At 47.4% G+C, this 18,597-nt stretch overlaps 1 protein-coding gene across 3 annotated transcripts in view; it reads right to left on the reverse strand.

Annotated features, from left to right (window-relative positions):
- Positions 1 to 18,597, reverse strand: part of VIT (vitrin) — a 124,030-nt gene that overhangs the window by 23,938 nt on the left and 81,495 nt on the right. For 2 of the 3 annotated variants that reach the window (XM_027113391.1, XM_027113392.1), the window contains 3 exons: positions 9,035 to 9,079; positions 7,471 to 7,533; positions 2,779 to 2,926 (listed from right to left, as the gene is read on the reverse strand). In XM_027113391.1, the coding sequence (XP_026969192.1) occupies positions 2,779 to 2,926; positions 7,471 to 7,533; positions 9,035 to 9,079 (256 nt within the window). Of the gene's footprint in view, positions 1 to 2,778; positions 2,927 to 7,470; positions 7,534 to 9,034; positions 9,083 to 18,597 lie in introns of all 3 variants that reach the window. The other variant, XM_027113390.1, reaches the window with a different exon arrangement.

Genomic DNA, 18,597 nt, shown 5'->3' on the forward strand with positions numbered 1-18,597 from the left:
CTGGGGGGAGTCTCCCAGGTGGACCCACGGCAGCGGTGACAGAGGGGAGAGGCCTGAGAGCAGGAGAAATTCTGAGCTCGGGAGTCCTCCAGCCTTGGCCAGCTCCTTTCCAACCCCAGTCTCACCTTGAGTGCTCGTTCTTGCCAAGGTGGCTTGTCTTTTAGAGCCTTGTCTCCTCATTGTAACACGAGGAGGTGGAACCAGGAGCTTTTTAAGGCCCCATTGCTCTGTGATTCTGAGAGAGCAGGGCTGATTCCCTGTGGTTGTGAGCTGGGCACTAGAATCCGGTGAGAACCCAAAGTACCAGTAGAGGAATCAGTTTCCCAGCCAGCCAAGTACTGGAAAGCCCTTTTCCAGAAACACTGGCCCCATGTCTGCATTGACCTCTGCCTGCATACCCTTTCCTACCCCACCCCCTGCCTTCTCTCCCACTAAGACCATTTGCTGAAGAAAGGCCGGCTGGGAGCCACCCAGGTGGCTGAAATAAAAGCAATTTCAGCGGAGTGTGTGGATTTCCCCTTCAGCCTCATCACACCTTCCTAATGCCTCTCTCCAACTGATTTTGTTCCCCACATTCCCCTGACGGATGTGTAACCTCTGTGCAGCCATCATTTCATTGCTGATCATTCACCCACCTAATCAGAACCTGAGGCTGGAAGGGAGACGATGCTCACCCAGCATGTTCACCCAACATTCATTGATTGGATGTCTTCTGAGTACAGAGCCAGTCACTGAATTACAGAACAGCAGGGCTGGCAGAGCCCTAATAAATCATCTGGTCCAACCGGCCTGTACTGTACAGATGGCAGCTCTTACATGGAGAGGTTAGGTGACTTGCTTAGGGTCACACAGCGGAGCTAAGGCTAGAATTCAAGACGTCCTGTCACCAGTTCACTGTGCTTTCTACTCCACCCCGTGGCCGAAGGAGGGTGAAGATGATTGATCGGTTTGTATGAGCATAAAGTAAAGGAAAACAGACACATTTCCCTTAAGGGCTTTAAATGAATAAGGACCCTGGACGGAAAAAAAGATGAATAGGGAAGGCATTTTTAGAAAGTGACATTGGAAAGCATGGAGGTAAACTCTTCCCTGTAAACGGTGATGACATTAGGGACACGTGAGAGAAAATGTCTTTTTGAGGGGAAGGGGTCTTTATTGAATTTTTTCCTTCCCTGCTACATTTGTTCTTTAATCCATGTTCCCATCAGCACACAACACAATGCTCCTGCCGTTTTTCTTTTCCTTGACATATTTACCACCTTATTTTCATATTCGCCTATAAACCTTGGTATACACAGCTTTTAAAGCAGCTATTTTGAATGCAAGATGACATACCAAGCTTTGAACCCCCCAATAAAACTGACCGGGAACATCTGGCACTAAAACGCTTACATTTCCTCCCCAGAGAAGCCTGCTATTCATCTGCTAACTTTAAAAAGTAACACAGGAATGAAAATAGGTTGACGTCCTGAAAACAATGACCCAAACCACGTATTTTCCTATTTCACGTTAAAATCCTCCAGCACATCCGACACTGAGAATTAACATGTGTAGCAATTGGTTATTTTCATATATTGGGCTCTGACTATATATAAGTGCCACTTAGCTATCTTCCTTCACAGAAATAGAAGATAGTGTTAAATACGTCATTGGAATTTAATTCTAAAAATACAAACATTATAGGTTCTTATGAAAATAAAGCATTTTATTTCTTTGGACATCTCAAAACTAAATATTCTAGTGTCTGTGACATAACAACCTCAGTTAAAACGCTGTTCTGGGATGTCCCCGGGAAACATTTGCAGGGACCAGAGACGGCCCCAGATGTTGTCAGGTGTGTGTTTTTTACTTTTCAGACTGTGGCTTCTGAGCAAGAGGTACCAAGGCCTAGGTTAGTGTCCAAGGCCGAGGCTAAGCTGCGGATCTGGGAGAAGGACGGGCGGGTTGTGCCCGAGATCCTTTGTGGAAAGTGAGACAGTTATCCTGCCCTTAATGGCTCTTGATCAAAAGCCCACCTGTTATTTGAGATTTGTCTTGTTTACGCTTTTGATTGCCTATTTTCAGTTGATATCTGTGTATCTGCTTTAGCGAGAAATCTGCTACATCTGAAATAAGATTGACTTCTTATCCCCAATGAGAGAAAAGTTGAGATTGGATGGTAGTATGCGCCCTCAATTTCTACCCTATGTAGAATAGTAAAGTGGACTGGGGACAGTCACCTGGGTGAGTGCTGGGGGCCATCCCTTCCCCCCAACCCCAGTCCTCCCCATTGCCGGGTGGGCTTTTCCAGTACCAGTGTAGAGGCCTAAGGTTGTCCAGAGAAAGGAGAAAGTTGAACCTAGAGCACCATGTTTTCTGGGCATCCCACCTATAGGTGGAGCACAGGAGCCCTTCAAACAAATACTCTAATAGGGTTGAAAGGGGGCCAACCTTGATGAGGAAACTGACCGTGAGAGAGGTGAAGGCCTAGCCCAAGGCCACGCAGCTTGTTATTGGCTGAGCAAAAACTTGAACTCGGCTCTCTTAATTCCCAAACATATTCTCTCTACCAGTCAGGAGTGCAAATGCCATTTACTTTCAAGTGTGGATTAACTTGTCCCTCCTTCTGGAAGCCTCAGATTTCTTCAGCGGCATCTGGATTGCTTTGGTTTCTTTCATTTACATTTGTATCAGGGAAGGGGATGAGTCTGCTGTGCTCTAGGATGTGTCGGTATTTTTTTCTGGCACAAAATTAAGCATGGGACATCCCTTGATTTCTGAATTCAGAGCAGCACTTACCCATACTGAACAATACCCATCAGTGGACCGGCAGGGCCAATGTCAAGAGCTTGGGCAACGTCGGCCAGGAACTGCTTCTGGATTCGGAATCGACGTTTGCCAATGCTTGCGCTCCCATCAATTAAAAATGACAAATCAACTTTGCAGCCTAAGGAATGGAAAGGGACTCTGTTATTCTGCTTCTCTCTCATTGCATTCAATGCTCACTCCCCACTTCTTCCACCAGAGCCCCCTGAGATGCCAACGAAAAGAAAGTTAAAAAAATAAGTAGCAAGATGCAAGGTATACTTATTTATTTATATCCATAACTGATTTTCACCGGGCACCAAGGTCCTGGACACTGGACTGGTACTTATTTCCATGAGTGTTGTAGAAGTCTCTGTATCAGCCACAGTTACAGACTTCAGAAGCAGGGACCTCCCAGTCAAGTCTAAGAAGGCCCTCAGAATGGTCTCCTAGTTCAGAGCATATAAGTGCAGACCCCCAGATGTGGGCATTCACGCAGACTGAGTCCCTGGAGCTTATGGTCTTTTACTCTCATCCTAACTTTTTAGAATTGTGTGTTGGCTCTCTATAAAGGTGGGAAGAATCTGCAGGGCCAGTGCTGAGGGGAGGGCAGGAAGTGTAGATTGAGAAATGCATACTTATCTTATCCTTCACTTCCCTGGGTGGGGCAACCATAGAAATTGTCCACCTGTATCGACAGATACCTGTTCTTATTTGTAGCTACCTTAGATTTTTGCCCCTTCTTTTAGTTGTAATAAATACTAGGACAGCTCTGGTTAGGATCTTGGGACCTCTGCAAGTAGATGAAGGTTAGGATGAAGGCGGGGGGATGGTGGGCCTGCAAGCTGGTTCAAACTTTCAAACGCTGAAAGGAATTGATGGAAAGCCACATAAGCAAGTAGAAGTCGGTGTCTTTTTTATTTATTTATTTTTGGCTGCGTTGGGTCTTCGGTTGCTGCACGCGGGCTTTCTCTAGTTGCGGCGAGCGGGGGCTGCTCTTCGTTGCAGTGCACGGGCTTCTCATTGTGGTGGCTTCTCTTGTCGCAGAGCATGGGCTCTAGGCGCGCGGGCTTCAGTAGTTGTGGCTCACGGGCTCTAGAGCGCAGGCTCAGTAGCTGTGGCGCAAGGGCTTAGTTGCTCCGCGGCATGTGGGATCTTCCCAGACCAGGGCTCGAACCCATGTCCCCTGCATTGGCAGGTGGATTCTTAACCACTGAGCCACCAGGGAAGTCCAAGTTGGTGTCTTCTTTGCTCTCGACTGAAATTATGTCATCTCAGGATGATAAAACATTATTCAATGCTGATCAGAAGTTTCTTATTGGGAGCTATATAGTCCCTTGATTAACAAAAAATGAGGAATGAGTTCTTTTAACAACTGCAATTTGGGAGACAAAAATATTTCAAAGCAGAGTTCCGTGGGTGAAAAAGAGAGACAGTAAAATTAGAAGTTTCTGGACTGGAGTGTCCAGCAGGACACGGGGGCCAGCTCTGCCCTGTGTGGGAAGGGTGCAGCTGTCCAGACCAGCCTGGATCGCTAAGCTGCCACACAATCGCCCATGAGGCGGCTCTCGGCTTCTGTTCTCTGCATTGTGTTGCTTCCGTGGGACTGGGGTCCTCCCATTCCCCAAAAGGAGAAGCTCCATGGCAGGGAGGGATATATATTCTTAATGAAAGCAAGAAATGAACATGAGTTGATACAGTTTTAAGCAGAATTGATGAGAGATATTTAGTAAAGAGTGATACTACAGAGTGAGCAGGTTAAGGGAGAAAGTTCTGAGAACTTGCTTTATTCTGTTGCTGTGGTGCATGGCAATCAAAACCCGAGGAGAAGTAGGTGATGACAGGGGCCCTCTGGGCCTGGCTGACTCGCTGCGTCTGGAATCAGTGCCTCGGCTCACTAGGGACCTCGCAAGCTTTTAGACCCTGTGTGCCTGGATGGTCAGGGCCTGCCGTCTCTTCCTGTTCAGCTGGCTTCCCCTGTCCTTTGCTGACCCCAAACTGTCTATGCTCAAGCATGCTCCTCGAGATGAAGGTTGGAAGAAGCAAATAAAATCAAGGAGCGGAGTTTAGAGATGCCACTAAAGCCTGGGCTAAAGCAAAAGAGAAGCAGAACTGCTCTATGGCTTGGCAGGTCCCCACACAGGGCCAACCCTCTCTTTCCTATGTCTGGGCTTGCGATGTGAATTGCCGCCAGCAGGTGGCAGTGGTGCTCTTTAGGGCTTGCCGCCCACTGGCACCTATGCTGGAAATGTGGACGGACTCCCAGGCTCCACCCTGACCTATAAAATCAGATCTCAGTTTAGCAAGATCCCCAGGTGATTCCTATGCACATTAAAGTTTGAGAAGCACCCCTGAAGAGAGGTTTTCCTTCAGATGTCAGCAGATTATAGTTCAATATGCCTTTTTAAATGAAAACCTTTTTTTAAAAAAATAACAATTACAGTAAGGGCCACAGGGGATTTTCTTTTTAAATGAAGAAGCGTACATGTTTTGTAGCATCTATGTTAGTTCTTCCTAGACCATTTTTTCTCCTTATTTTTAAAATATTAATTTATTTTTGGCTGCGTTGGGTTTTCTTTGCTGCGCGTGGGCGTTCTCTTGTTGCCGCGAGCAGGGGCTACTCTTTGTTGTGGTGCGTGGGCTTCTCATTGTGGTGGCTTCCCTTGTTGCGCAGCACGGGCTCTAGGCACACGGGCTTGGTAGTTGTGGCGCACGGGCTTAGTTGCTCCACGGCCTGTGGGATCTTCCCAGACCAGGGCTCGAACCCGTGTCCCCTGCACTGGCAGGCGGATTCTTAACCATTGTGCCACCAGGGAAGTCCCTCTCCTTATTTCTTACATCTTGAACTGTGTTTTAAGGAGGTTTTAAGGAGGTGAGGTGTTTCTCTGTTTCCTCTGTTCTCTTCACTCATTAGCCTGCTGGCTGTTATTGGGATCACCTTTGCTCCTCCTTCCCAAGAATGTTTTAATGACAATGGCTCCCGCTCAGGGCATGTGCTCACTGAGACCCTAGTGGCTTTCTCATACAGACATAAAAACATGCTGATGTGAAGATGACAACAGCAATACGAAAGGACAGTACTGGGTTATGAAATGTCCAGCATGAGCAATTTACTACAGTCACTGAGGTTGCAGCAGGAGGAAGAAAAGGTAAGACAGAGTGTCTACAGTCATCAATCTACCAATTTTCTTAATTGCTTTGGTTTTCTTCAACGTGATACAAGTTTATAGATTAATGCTTTTTGTTGGCCAGTATATTAGGCCAGTGTTTCTTAACCCTAGATATGTATCAGAGTTGCTTATGCAGCTTCAATAAATAAAGATGCCTGGGAATCACTCCAGGCGGTGCTTCTCAAGGGTTAGCATGCAAAGGAATTGCTTGATTCAGTAGACGGGGGGGGGGGGGGGGGGGGGGGGGGTGGGAGTCTGAGATTTTGCATTTCTAACAAGCTCCCAGGTGATACCAATGCTGCCGGTGCTCAGACCACACTTTGAGTAGCAAGATCTAGGGAGGGACTGATTCAGTAGGTATGAGGCAGGAATTGGTATCTTTCATTTTTAAAAATGTCTTCAGGTGGGACTTCCCTGGTGGTCCAGTGGTTAAGACTTCGCTTTCCAATGCCGGGGTTGTGGGTTTCATCCCTGGTCGGGGAGCTAAGATCCCACATGCCTTGCGGCCAAAAAAACAAAACATAAAACAGTAGCAGTATTGCAACAAATTCAATAAAGACTTTAAAAATGGTCCACGCCCCCCCCCAAAAAAAAGTAAAAAAAAAATGTCTTCAGGTGATTCTCACCCAGAGGTGAGTTGAGACTCACAGCCCATTGGTGGCTGACTTGCCGCAACTTTCTGGGAGAATTTGCAGGTGCTCTCCTTGGCTTGCAACACACAGCTCCCTCCTGGTTTTCCTCTTTTTCTCTGGTCCCTTCTTTCTGGTATCCTCAGGTGGCTTCTCTTCCACCGAGTTAGTCTTAAAGGTCTTCAGGTTTAAGTCGTCTGTTTCTTCTTACTCTATCCTGTCTCCCTAGGTCACATTTTCTGTTCTGACAGCTTTGGCTTTGAACTATGGCTCATCATTTTCCAACTCTAAATTTCTGGCTGGGCTGTCCTTTCAGAATGTCAGATCTGGGTAGTTAACTCTCTGCTAGACCAAACGTCTTACAGAAGATGATAGATGTAAACACTCTCCTGCCCCAATGTGCTCGGTCCCCAGTGGTCCTCATGGCAGCACCATTTGCCCTAGTTGTCCAAATCATCTTTAACGGCTCCCTCTCTTGCACTTCTACCTCTAACCCTCTAGATTCTTCCTTCTCTATCTCTTGAATTTGCCCATTTCTCTCCATTTACGCTTCCCTCTCTGAGCTCTGTGTACCATCATCTCTGCTGGACCACTGTCCTCGCTGGCAAGCGAGTCTCCTCCTTTCATCCTCCTTGTCGCCCTACCCCACCCCACTCTGTTGCCATAGCGATGTTTTAAACATCTGATCCTCTCCCCCTCTTGCACATAGATAGTGTAAATCCTTCAAAAGCTTCCCTTTCCCCTTAGAACAAAGTGACAGAAGAGAGGAGATAAATAGATCCAGGGTAGGAGAGAGGCGGGTTAGGGTGGGAGTGAGTGGGGAGAGGGGAGAGAGAGCAGATCAGATGTCAAAGCCACTATGGGTTTCTAGTTGTCAATTAACTTACTTGGATCTCCCTGGGATACTGGCTCCAAAGACTGTGTGCTTAATTCTTTTTTTGGAACAAATCCTGGAAAGAGCAGTAAAACTTTTGGTGACTTACAAGAACAGGAAGCATCTGGCCTCACCCCAGGGATGGGGACAGAATGGATATTCACACTCAGCTCAGGGGGCTTGGCTTACTAAGTGTGCTCTTCTCCATAACACCCCCATCTTAAGAGAGAAGAATGAATGCTTACCGACAGCCTACTAGAGACACAGTACTCCCCTGGGTGCTTACAGGCATTTGAAGAGGAGACTTGAGATTGGTCCCCTACTGCCCCTTAGGAGACAGCCATAGTCTCCTTATCTGAAAGCATTAAGCGCTTTGCCAGTGTAAATTATCCCTCTGTAAAATTCTGAAAATCTTGAGGTCAGGGCGCGTGTCTCACTCATCACGTGAACCTTTCCTGTGGTCCTCAATCAACATTCAGTGACTGAGTTGATGAACAAAGATGAGTGAGACCGAGGACAGTCTAATGGGGGTTGGGTGTAGACTGGAGGGGAAGAGATGAGATACAAGCAACTCAAATGAGAGGGTCTATAATGCTTCCCTTCCCCTCCAGCAGTCTGAGACCAGAGTACAGATGCAAAAGGGTTTAGGGCTTTGAGAGAGGGTGTATGTGAGTTGAATTTCAGCCTCAGGGGTCTTCTTTAGAGCTGTTTACCTGGGAGCCAAGTTCACAAATATATCGTATAAGGAAATAAAGACAATAAATACGAGTCTTTTTAGGCTTGGTAAGGCCAATGAGTTTCTTGGGCAGAGTGAAACTTGCAGCACCAACCAGAAGTGAGTCTCCCCGTTTCTGGGATGCTGGGTAGCGCCCACTGAGAGTCCCCCCCAGTGGAGGAAGGTGCTAAGGGCTCTGCTCGCTCCTGGCTGGGGTGAGCTTTCTCCTGGCTTGTTAGTTTTTCCAGTTTGCAAAGCACATGAGTTCATCTTCCCATTAAAGGTCAGCTTGCTCATCCCACTTCCTCACATCATTTAAAAAATTCACGAATGGCATTTCTCATCCAGGAGCTCTGGGAGGGGAAGAAATACATGTCCAGAGGCCGGAGTCCTTTCCTCCATCACCCCCCAACCCCAACCCACCAGCAAAATCTGCCCTTGAACCAAGAGTCAGAAGGCCGCATTTGCTGTTGGAGTTTCAAACACTTAACACAGTAAACAGGGAACAACATTCATTCATGTGAAGGGAAAACCCGAATCCCACTTGCAAAGAAGGAAGAAGAAACAGAAGGAAGTCAAAGTGTGCTCCCAGACGGAATGAGGGTTTAACCCATTTTGGGGGCCTGGAACTCACTCCCTTCTGCTTTTTTGTCTTCACATTTCCTTCCCTCTTAGTGATCCAGTCTTGTCCCTTACCCAGGCCTCCCTGTAGGAGCTTCAGTGGGCCCTTCACATGGTCACCAGACCCTAATGTCGGAGGTGACACTGTTGGAAAGCCTTCTCTAGCTGAGCTTAGTCTCTGTGCCACCTGCTGTACGAATCTTGATCTAGTCACGGCCAGGAGGAGGGGCTGCATAATTACCTGCATCTAGAAGCACCGATCCAGGTTTCCACAATTCAGGTTCCCCTGCTTTTCAAAATTAAAAAGAAACAAACTCATTACTTAGATGAAACCGGCAGAAGCTCTCAAGTGAACTGCCAGGATGCTAATGTTTTCTAACTGTGGCAGAAAGTTCAGTAAAGAAGCAGGAGACCAGACTTTGGGATGAAGCAACCTGAAATCTGTGGGATTTTCTCATTTAAAGCTCTTAAAGCCAAAGACGAAAACATCTTTACTCTTTTCTTCCTTTCCCTATGCACCAAGAATCACGGAATAATAGGAATCCTGGAATTCAAGGGGACCTAAAAGCTCATTCAATTTGAACCAACCTCCTAACCTGCTTCAATAACATCTCTACCTAAGCGAGTGGCTGGCTGGTGCTTGGATCCCTCCAGAGACAGGGAACTCATTACATTCGCAACTAAAGTAGTGCATTTCTTCTTGGACTATTGAGACTTTGAGAAGACTTTTCATTGTATCAATATGAAATCTTTATCCATCCATCCATCCATCCTTCCATCCACCCATCTACCCGTCACACTCAATAAGCACCCAGAATATGCCCAGCATCATTCTGGGTACGTTTGCCTTACCCATCTGTTTGTGTTTCTTTCCTTGGAACCACACAGAACAAATCTGGCCCCTTCAGGGAGCAGGCAGTACACTCATTTCCTGAGGCTCTGCTTCTCATGGTGTGCCTCAAGCAGAATAGAGCAAAGTGGCACCTGGCATCCTATCTGTCTAATGCCCTTCACCACGAACCTGTGCTGATGAAGTGGCAGCGGTGGTCGGGAAGGGGAGATTCTTACCCAATCCCCCTGATCTCTTTTGGAGAATTATGGCTGGGAGGGGCTCAGAGGCAGCACAAACATATTAGGAAGCCTCGTAAGGACACCCTAATGGCTGTTTCTCTCCCTCTCCCATTCCCTCCCCTCTCCCCTTGCCTTTAGCTCTCAAGGCTGAGAGCATAACAAACTGTTTCATTTCTTAAAGGCCATCAGCTTTCCAGCACACTGCAATTATTAACACACTCAAGTGAAGTGATATTTTCCTTTGCATGATTAAAAGATACCAGGCTATTTTGAAAGATAGTCTGTGTTCTTGCAGGTTCTGGGTTAATGGTGAGAACTGAGTTTAATTTGGCTCAGCCGTTAACCAGGTGTAGGACCTTGCACAAGTCACATGCCCTCGAGGAACCTCAGTTCCTTTTTGAGTAACATTAGCAGTTTGGGTGGGATGATCTCCAAACTCAAAATATTTATGACGTATATGTTTAAACATTCAGCTTCTTTAACCTCATTACTCTATCGCCACCTACTGCTAAAAATATGCGCTTTGCCCTTTTCCTTAAAAAAAGGTGCTGGTGACGTCTCAGTTTTTGCCCTAGGCTTTCAGCACCCTTGGATGTGAGGAAAGATTAGAATGCTGGAGGCTCTGTTACTTTGGCAGGAGATAAACAATTCTCTGACATGAGGGATTTTCAGGCCTCTTACTCCTGTCCTGGAGGCCTGTCCTTCTGTTCATGACACTTTCATTTGTTTGGGACAAGTTTGAACCAAATCGCTTTCATCCAAAAGCCAAAGGCTGAAAAAATATTTGAACAGCTCAGACTTGGTGTTTTGGGATTTGGTAGTAATGAGAAGTAGATTTGTGAGAACATTTGTGTTCTGGTGTTGAGGTCTGAGGGCGTGGTGTGGGGAAAACAAGTCAGAAGACCCGTCCTGAGTCTACCAAAACACTAGCTGGGGGTCTGGGGGGCTAGCCTACCTTCTGTGATCTCCAGTTTTCTCCTGCGTAAAGCCGAGCTCATAAGGACTTCTCCTGCCCTGCCTCACATGAAGGTAAATGTGTATAAAATCACTCTGAAAAGTGTAAAAGGTGCTCGTAAAACAACAGCTAATTATTTCTGTGATAATCCTGGCTCAGTCATCTTCTAGATACAGTCAGTGTCTAAGAGAGGTATTGATTTTGAACACGCACTGTCCAAGCTCCTTCTGAGCATTAAGTCACAATAACCCTGTGGGTCAGGTACAGCTATGATCCCACTTTACAGGTGAGGAAACCGATGCACAGGGAGTGGCAGAGCAGAACGTTAAGCCCAGGCAGGCAGGCTCCACCCGCACGTAATCACCACCTGTTTATCACACGGGAGGCGTCACGGTCGCTTCAGCATCTCAGGGTACTGGGTGAGGCCACGGAAAAGCTAGGCCTGGAACTACACCTGTAGCGCACACGAAGCGTGAGGGCCCAGAACATTCCTGTTTTAAGATCCGTGACGACCTTTGCACTGGTTACAGCGCCTTCTATTCCCTGCACATCTGGAAGTCACCAGCCCGGGACCCAAGCGGGACCCCCCTATAAGGGAGGCCCTTAGGGCTCTCAAATTTTATGGGGCAGAAGCACAGGTGACCCTTTAGCCCCCCGGCTTCTCCCCGGTGACTCTCAGTGCAGTTTTTAGGAGGAGGTGGTCGTCTGAGAGACAGCAGCCTCTGGAGCCAGGGGACTCTGCACACCTCCCTTCCGGGGCCCGGCTTCATGCCCCGAGGACTGCACATTTCCCTTGGAGAACTTTCTCTGACTGCGGTGAGATGGGGGCACTCGGAGAGCAGCTGCAGCTGTGCCAAAGGAGCCTCGTGCCTGCGGCCCGACGCACAGGGGCTGTCAGAGAAGGCTGAGGACAGTCAGAGGTCCTGGGCGCGGGCTGTCACGCCGGCAACGCGTCAGCAGTCCCAGGTCTACAGGTGGGTTCCCTCCAAAACTCCGTGTGGAATATTTGTTTGGCAGCCTCTTCTCATGGAAACAACATCAACTCCACTGTTAGGTTTCCAGGCCAGTGAAGCTTATCTGATCAAACAGAGCTCATGGGACCGTGAAACCAGGCAGCAGCAGGATGGTTCCAAGGAAAAGTCCCCGAGTTTAGCTTCAGTCACTCTAGTCCCGTCTCAGAGGGTCCCGGCAGGAGGGGCGGGGGTCTGCCTATGGGGGCCGGAGGAGGCCCCAGAATTCTAGAATCTGAAAATATCTGAGTCATCTTTAGTTCTAACAGCATAGTGTTTGACATATAGTATGCTCAGTAAATTTTTTTTTAATTAAAGAACAGTTCCCCTGCAGTGGAGGTGGTGGCTTAAATCGGGGACGTGTCAAGTTACACCTGTGGGCAGAAAGCATAGTGGGAGGAGGAAGCAGGAATCACTCGGGGTCATAAGTTCAGTGTCCCATGCAGGAGAGGATGAAATATTGAGGCTGACGACAACATCATTAGGTCCATACATAGCTGCCTGAGTCTGTTAATGGTTTGCCCTAAACACAGATGGGATATTTAATGGGGCTCATGAAATTCTGTCCCATGTGATGTAATTTTATCAGTGACTGGAAGGGAGATAGGTGGCATGTTAATCAATGTGGTGGATGACAGAGAAGTTGGAAGATGGTTAGTATATTCAATGACAGAATTAAGATTCAAGAAGACTACAGGATTGGGGTGACCTGCTTCTGTAGAAATACCTGAGAAAAGACCCTGGGAACTTGAGTGATTGCCAGTTCAGTAGGAGATGAGCTGATGATGAGACAGAACCTCCCCCCCCCCACAGGAACTTGGGATGTTTTCATGGAACCAGAGTGTTTAGGGCGAGAGGCAATTCCCCGGGCACAGCCCTTGAGGCATCGTGTCCTGCTCTGTGTGCTCTGTTCCCACTCACTGACAGACTGTGGTTTAGCTCGAGGGTGTGATGCTGAGTCACGTAAGGACCTGTCGGAGGGATGAGAGAAACTTATCCCAGAAAAGATGAGACATAATGGAGGACATGAAGGCTACTTTCATATATTTGAAAGGCTCGCAAATTTATGCCCTTAAAAATATTGAAGACCCCCAAGGAGCCTCTGTTTGTGTTGGCTACATCGACTGATTTTTCTCATATTAGAAATTAAAGGGCTTCCCTGGTGGCACAGTGGTTAAGAATCCGCCTGCCAATGCAGGGGACACGGGTTCGAGCCCTGGTTCGGGAAGATCCCACATGCCGCGGAGCAACTAAGCCCGTGTGCCACAACTACTGAACCTGCGCTCCTGAGCCTGTAAGCCACAACTACTGAAGCCCGTGTGCCACAACTACTGAAGCCTGCATGCCTAGAGCCTGTGCTCCACAACAATAGAAGCCACTGCAATGAGAAGCCCTCGCACTGCAACAAAGAATAGCCCCCGCTCACTGCAACTAGAGAAAGCCCGCGCACAGCAACGGAAGACCCAACGCAGCCAATTAAATTAATTAATTAATTAAATTTAAAAAAAAAATTAAAACTGTGCATCCTCTCACTGAAACAGAGTATTAACTATCCATCTATTTTACTATTTATTCACTTAAAAATAACAATAGACCTATCTATTCTAACATTTTTTATGAAAAATGCTTTCTGAAACAAAAGCATTCAGTGAGAAGAGTGGCATATTTCTTCAGTGTCTGACATAATAGAAGGCAGCTAGAATCTGATGTCAGTTCCTGCAGTCAATCTGTGGTGAAATCTCGTTTTTGTTGAAGGGTATGAAGAAAATCTGGCCTCACACAGTTCTGTACGCAGAGAAGTGAGGGCCTCACAGAAGGCCTGAAAGCAGGTCCCCGGACCACACTTTGAGAAGTAGTAGTTTAGAAAAATTAGGAGCAGCAGGCTTAAGTTCTAGATAGTATGTCTAACAATGGGACTGGGAAGTTATCCTACACAGGGCAAAGGTCTCTGTCACGCCATAAGGGATGCATTTGTTTGGTGGGAAATTAGATCAGAGGCCCTTTATGCAATTCTTTCCAATTCTACGATCTGCTGATCTTCTAGCTGAGGAATTGGGTGACTTGTCTGAAATGCATGATTATGTGGGAAGTGAGAGCCCGTCGAAGAGTAGCTAAGACCCCGCCTGCGAGTTCTCCCCTGCCTGCGGGAGCAAGTGTGGGGCTTCGCCACTGTCCAGGCCTGTGTGGCGTGGGGGAGGAGGGGCCCCAAGGCAGGGGCACGCGGGGGTCCGCGGGAGGGTCTGAGGTACTGAAAGCAAAGCTGCAGGGGTGACGGTGGAGGGGGAGGAGCCACAGAAAGGGGCAGGATTTGAGGGTGAGAAGAGCTGGGAGCATCTGTGCGGTCAATGAGATAGAGCTTTCGTTAATTACTGGAGCGTGAAGAGAACGGAGGAGAAAGGGAGGCTCAGAGCTACAGACCCAGGGGGAAGGTTATGAAGGGTTATAAAAAGGGAGTGGGACCAGGGCTTCCCTGGTGGCGCAGTGGTTGAGAGTTCGCCTGCCGATGCAGGGGACACGGGTTCGTGCCCTGGTCCGGGAAGATCCCACATGCCGCGGAGCGGCTGGGCCCGTGAGTCATGGTCGCTGAGCCTGCGCGTCCGGAGCCTGTGCTCCGCAACGGGAGAGGCCACAACAGTGAGAGGCCCGCGTACCGCAAAAAAAAAAAAAAGGGAGTGGGATCAAATGCTCAAAACAGCTTTGGGTTGCTGGAGGTCAAAGAAGCGCCTTGTTGCCATCATCCCCCAAGCCGAGTCTGATTGGCGACGTGTGTCTGGGTCTTGCTCTATGTCCCAGAGGTGGGTCCTGGGATGGCACGGGGGGTGCCTCTCCAGCCGACCCAAACCCCTGACAGCCCTTGGGTGTCTGGACTGGCAGGGACGTACTCTCGGCACACTGAGAACGGACAGAGCAAACAGATGCTTATTAGAGTTAAAACAACTTGGCATGACCTGGAGGTGAGCGGCAGAGGCCAGCAGGTGCGGGGAGAAGGTGTTTGTTAAGTGCCGCAGAGCAGGTCCGGCAAGCAGTGGGCAGCCTCGCCAGGTTTCTGGAAAGCAGCTCCGGAGAATCCTGCCCTTGGATCCCCAGGGGGATTACACGGGGTCTGTTGATTCACATGGAACCAGCAGTCTGCTTTCTCTTGTTTTGCCCCCTGATGAAAGTGCCTTGGAAGTCAGCCGAGCTTTCTGTGCTTGGCTCTACTTTTGGGGGTTTCAGAGGACGCACAGATCCTGGCCAAGGGCACTAGAGGAAGCAGTGCCCCGGGCTTGGCTGTCTGAACTGTCCCACGGGCCTGTTAGGGTCTAAAATGGCCTTGGAGTCCTTGGCCTGCCCAGCGATCTGATCCTTAAGCCCTTTGTCCTGAACAGCGGCATGTACATTGCCAGCGGTGCAACTGTGAAGCCATCGAAGCTCTTAGCCCTGTCCAGGGGACCCGGTGGAGCCGCTCCTCCCATCTGGAATCAAAACAAAACAGAACCCACAGTCTCTAGGACTCTTCGAACTCGTGGAGGACAGACAGGTATCCCCCAGCAAGAGAAAGGCCTGGACTCTTCTTGTTCCTAGTGCCCCAAGGCTACAAAGGAAATTGTCTCTCAAGTCTGTCAACTCATGGCCCAGGCCCCAAGCAGAGTTTGTGGAAAGCATCTAACCGGGTGAGATTTTTCTTTCTCACCTCTGCAGGCCTCAACAGCATCTCAGAGAAGAGAACTTGTTTCTTCTCTCTGCATTCCCAGTTCTTGGGCCAAACCTTGAAGAGATGCACACCGAAGTGCAGAAAGGGGAGCCAGGGAGTGTCGTAATTCATAGGAGAATTCCTGGAGAGAGAACGCATTTCTGTTCCCCATATCACAGAACTACTCAGGCAAAATTGGCTCTGCCCTTTCCTGGGAAATGATAAAAATTTCTCTCTTCCTTTGACCCTTGTTCCTCAAGTATAAACCCGAGAGAGTATCCCTTTTCAGGTTTGTAAGAACCTAGTTACTGAATCCTTAGGAATTTCTATCACAACCTCCACAAAATTGCCTTTGGGGAATGGCGATTGTGAAAGCTTTGCTTATTCAACGGCTTCCTTACTTTCCTTACAAGTTGGGCCCTTGAGCAGTATCTTTTGTTGGCATATCTGGTTTAATGCTTTCTGTCCAAATCTGAGTCAAATGACAAGGATTTGGAAAGACAAACCCCATGTAAACAAGCTTAACTTTCGTCAGTAGCTAGAAAGGTGAGTTCAGGTTCTTACCTGGATTAGTTCAGGGGCTATTTTGGCTGTTAGTGTAGGTGGTGGTGGACCAGAAATCTGTAATAACATTGGACTGGTCAGAGCATGAATTTTAATCTAACTGTTCTCATTCTTTCCTTGATCCGTCCTAGCAAGACATTACCAAGGTCAGAACCAAGGTAAAGTTTGTGCTTGGGTGGTCTGAACCTGCCCTGGAGGAGGCATTGAAATGAAAAAAAAAAAAAAAGGATCTAACTCAAAACACTAACTGAAAATTCCAGGTAACAGTAACCCTTGTACTTCACAACTGTCCAAGTAAGCATCTTTTACTAAAGTGCTATATTTCTTTATACTTCATTATTCTTACAATAATTCAGCTATGCCACTCCTGAGGGGGTTAAAGTAATCCTTCAATAGAAATGTCACTTAACATTTAGCAATTTGCTTAAACTGCATTAACATGGTATTGATGCAAATAGCATTAGCTTTCAGTCATTTTTAAGGGTACACAATGGGTTATCCTTAATTACTCTGTGGGAGAATCAAATACACTTCAGCATTCATTATTCACTGGGTAATTTTTCTGCAGCAAGGCTTTAAAAGGGAGAAGGGAGATGGGAGATTCTGTAAAGAGAGATGCAAAGTCCATTTTCGGGGAAAGGGGACCACATAAAAAGCAGCTGAGGGAAAGAACCAAGTTTCATGGAAGGGAAGAGATAAGAGGTCATGGGAAAATATCAGTTTTTCTTAGAATCAAATCTATCTGCCATAACTTTCATTCCCTGTGTCTTCATTCCAGTTATTTGGACACAAACTCAAAATAGCTCTGTTTTCTAATTCTAAAGCGAACACAGGCTGACTGTCAAAATATACACTATGGGTAGTAAGGAATCATCTGCAATCCCTCTATACAGCAGTGGCTAGTTTACAATTTTGGTATACAGTGTTCTATCCCTTTTTCTATGCACATGTTCTCATGTGCAAAAACATAATTATAAAACATGAGAGTGGTACGCATCCTGTTTCGTAGCCTGCTTCTTTGACTTAACAACCTGTCACAGACCAATCTTCTGTCAATAAGTGCACATATTTTAATAGCTGTATAGTAATTTCTTTAACTGTTCTGACAATGGACGATTAAACCGTCTCCATCTGTTTTTCTATCATGAACAACATCTGTGTCCAGGCTTCTTTCGACTTTGGCTGATAATTACCTTAGGACATATTCCTGTAAGTGCAAAGGCTGGCTTTGAATGAACAGATGGATCAGGTTTTGCTTGCACGCCCTATCTACAATCACTTCTAGAATCTTTTTTTTTTTCTTGCGGTACACTGGCCTCTCACTGTTGTGGCCTCTCCCGTCGCGGAGCACAGGCTCCGGACGCGCAGGCTCAGCAGCCACGGCCCAGCCGCTCCGTGGCATGTGGGATCCTCCCGGACCGGGGCACGAACCCGCGTCCCTTGCATCGGCAGGCGGACTCCCAACCACTGCGCCACCAGGGAAGCCCTAGAATCTTTTGACTATAGTCACGTATATGAAAGGAAAAAAACAATTCATAAATGCATCAACAGCAACTTGCTTGTCCATCAGCAGAAGAGTTGCTCTCATAATTAACAGAATATTTTCAGCTATTTGAAGAAATTATCTATATATTAAACATTATTTAATATGGTTGGGCTGAAATGTCACAGCGAATATCTGTAGGCAAGCACTAGGACAGGCATTCATGAAAGTAGACTGGTGGTTGTCCAGGGCTGGGGGAGGGAAGGCTTAGGGGGACACGGTGAGTGACCATCAGTGGGGGTGGGGATTCTTTTTGGGGTGATGAAAATGTTCTAGAACTGACTGTGGTGACAGTCGCACAACCCTGTGAGTATACTGAAAACCATTGAACTGTGCACTTTAAAGGGGTGAATTGTATGGTAGGGGAAAAGTATCTCAATAAGGCTGTTATTTTCAAAGAAACATAGGCATTCAAACACTAGTCTTCACTCTTCTTCATTCCTACAGAAAATCCTTTGAGTAGGCCATACGCATTTTAAAGTCTTCTCTTCCTTCCTCCCTCCCCCGTTTGGCTCCTTCCTTAGCAATTAGGGCACAGGCTGCACGGAGCGCTTGCCCTACATATTTGTCTAGCAGTCTGTGGGGCAGCATGGACGTGGGCGCTGGACCAGGATGAAGAGTGAACACTGATGGGCTGCGAGGCTGCTGCCCAAAGCTCCTGTCCCCAGGCCAGGAATAAGGAAGCTTTGCCAGGCTGGGGGCCACTGCTTCGAGTTGCTTGAGGTTTTCCATAAGCACAGGCCCAACTTGTAACAGGATTTCCAAGCTCCTGGTGTAGCCAAATAAATATGCCCCGGGCTTAATTATATGTGTTATGTAAAAACTGACATCCTCTAAGGAGACACCCACTCACTCAGCTACTCAAAAGTCTTTGAAAGAACCAAGATGGTGGGGGAGTGTCTGATATATTTCAGAAATTATTTGTATGGTATTTTTATTTGGGGACTTTATATTATAGCTTCTTCCATGAGTCATTCATCCAGTGTAG

This window comes from Aethalodelphis obliquidens, unplaced genomic scaffold (assembly GCF_003676395.1).
Source record: "Aethalodelphis obliquidens isolate GAN/ISIS:26980383/991018 unplaced genomic scaffold, ASM367639v1 scaffold12, whole genome shotgun sequence".
NCBI classification, from domain to species: domain Eukaryota; kingdom Metazoa; phylum Chordata; class Mammalia; order Artiodactyla; family Delphinidae; genus Aethalodelphis; species Aethalodelphis obliquidens.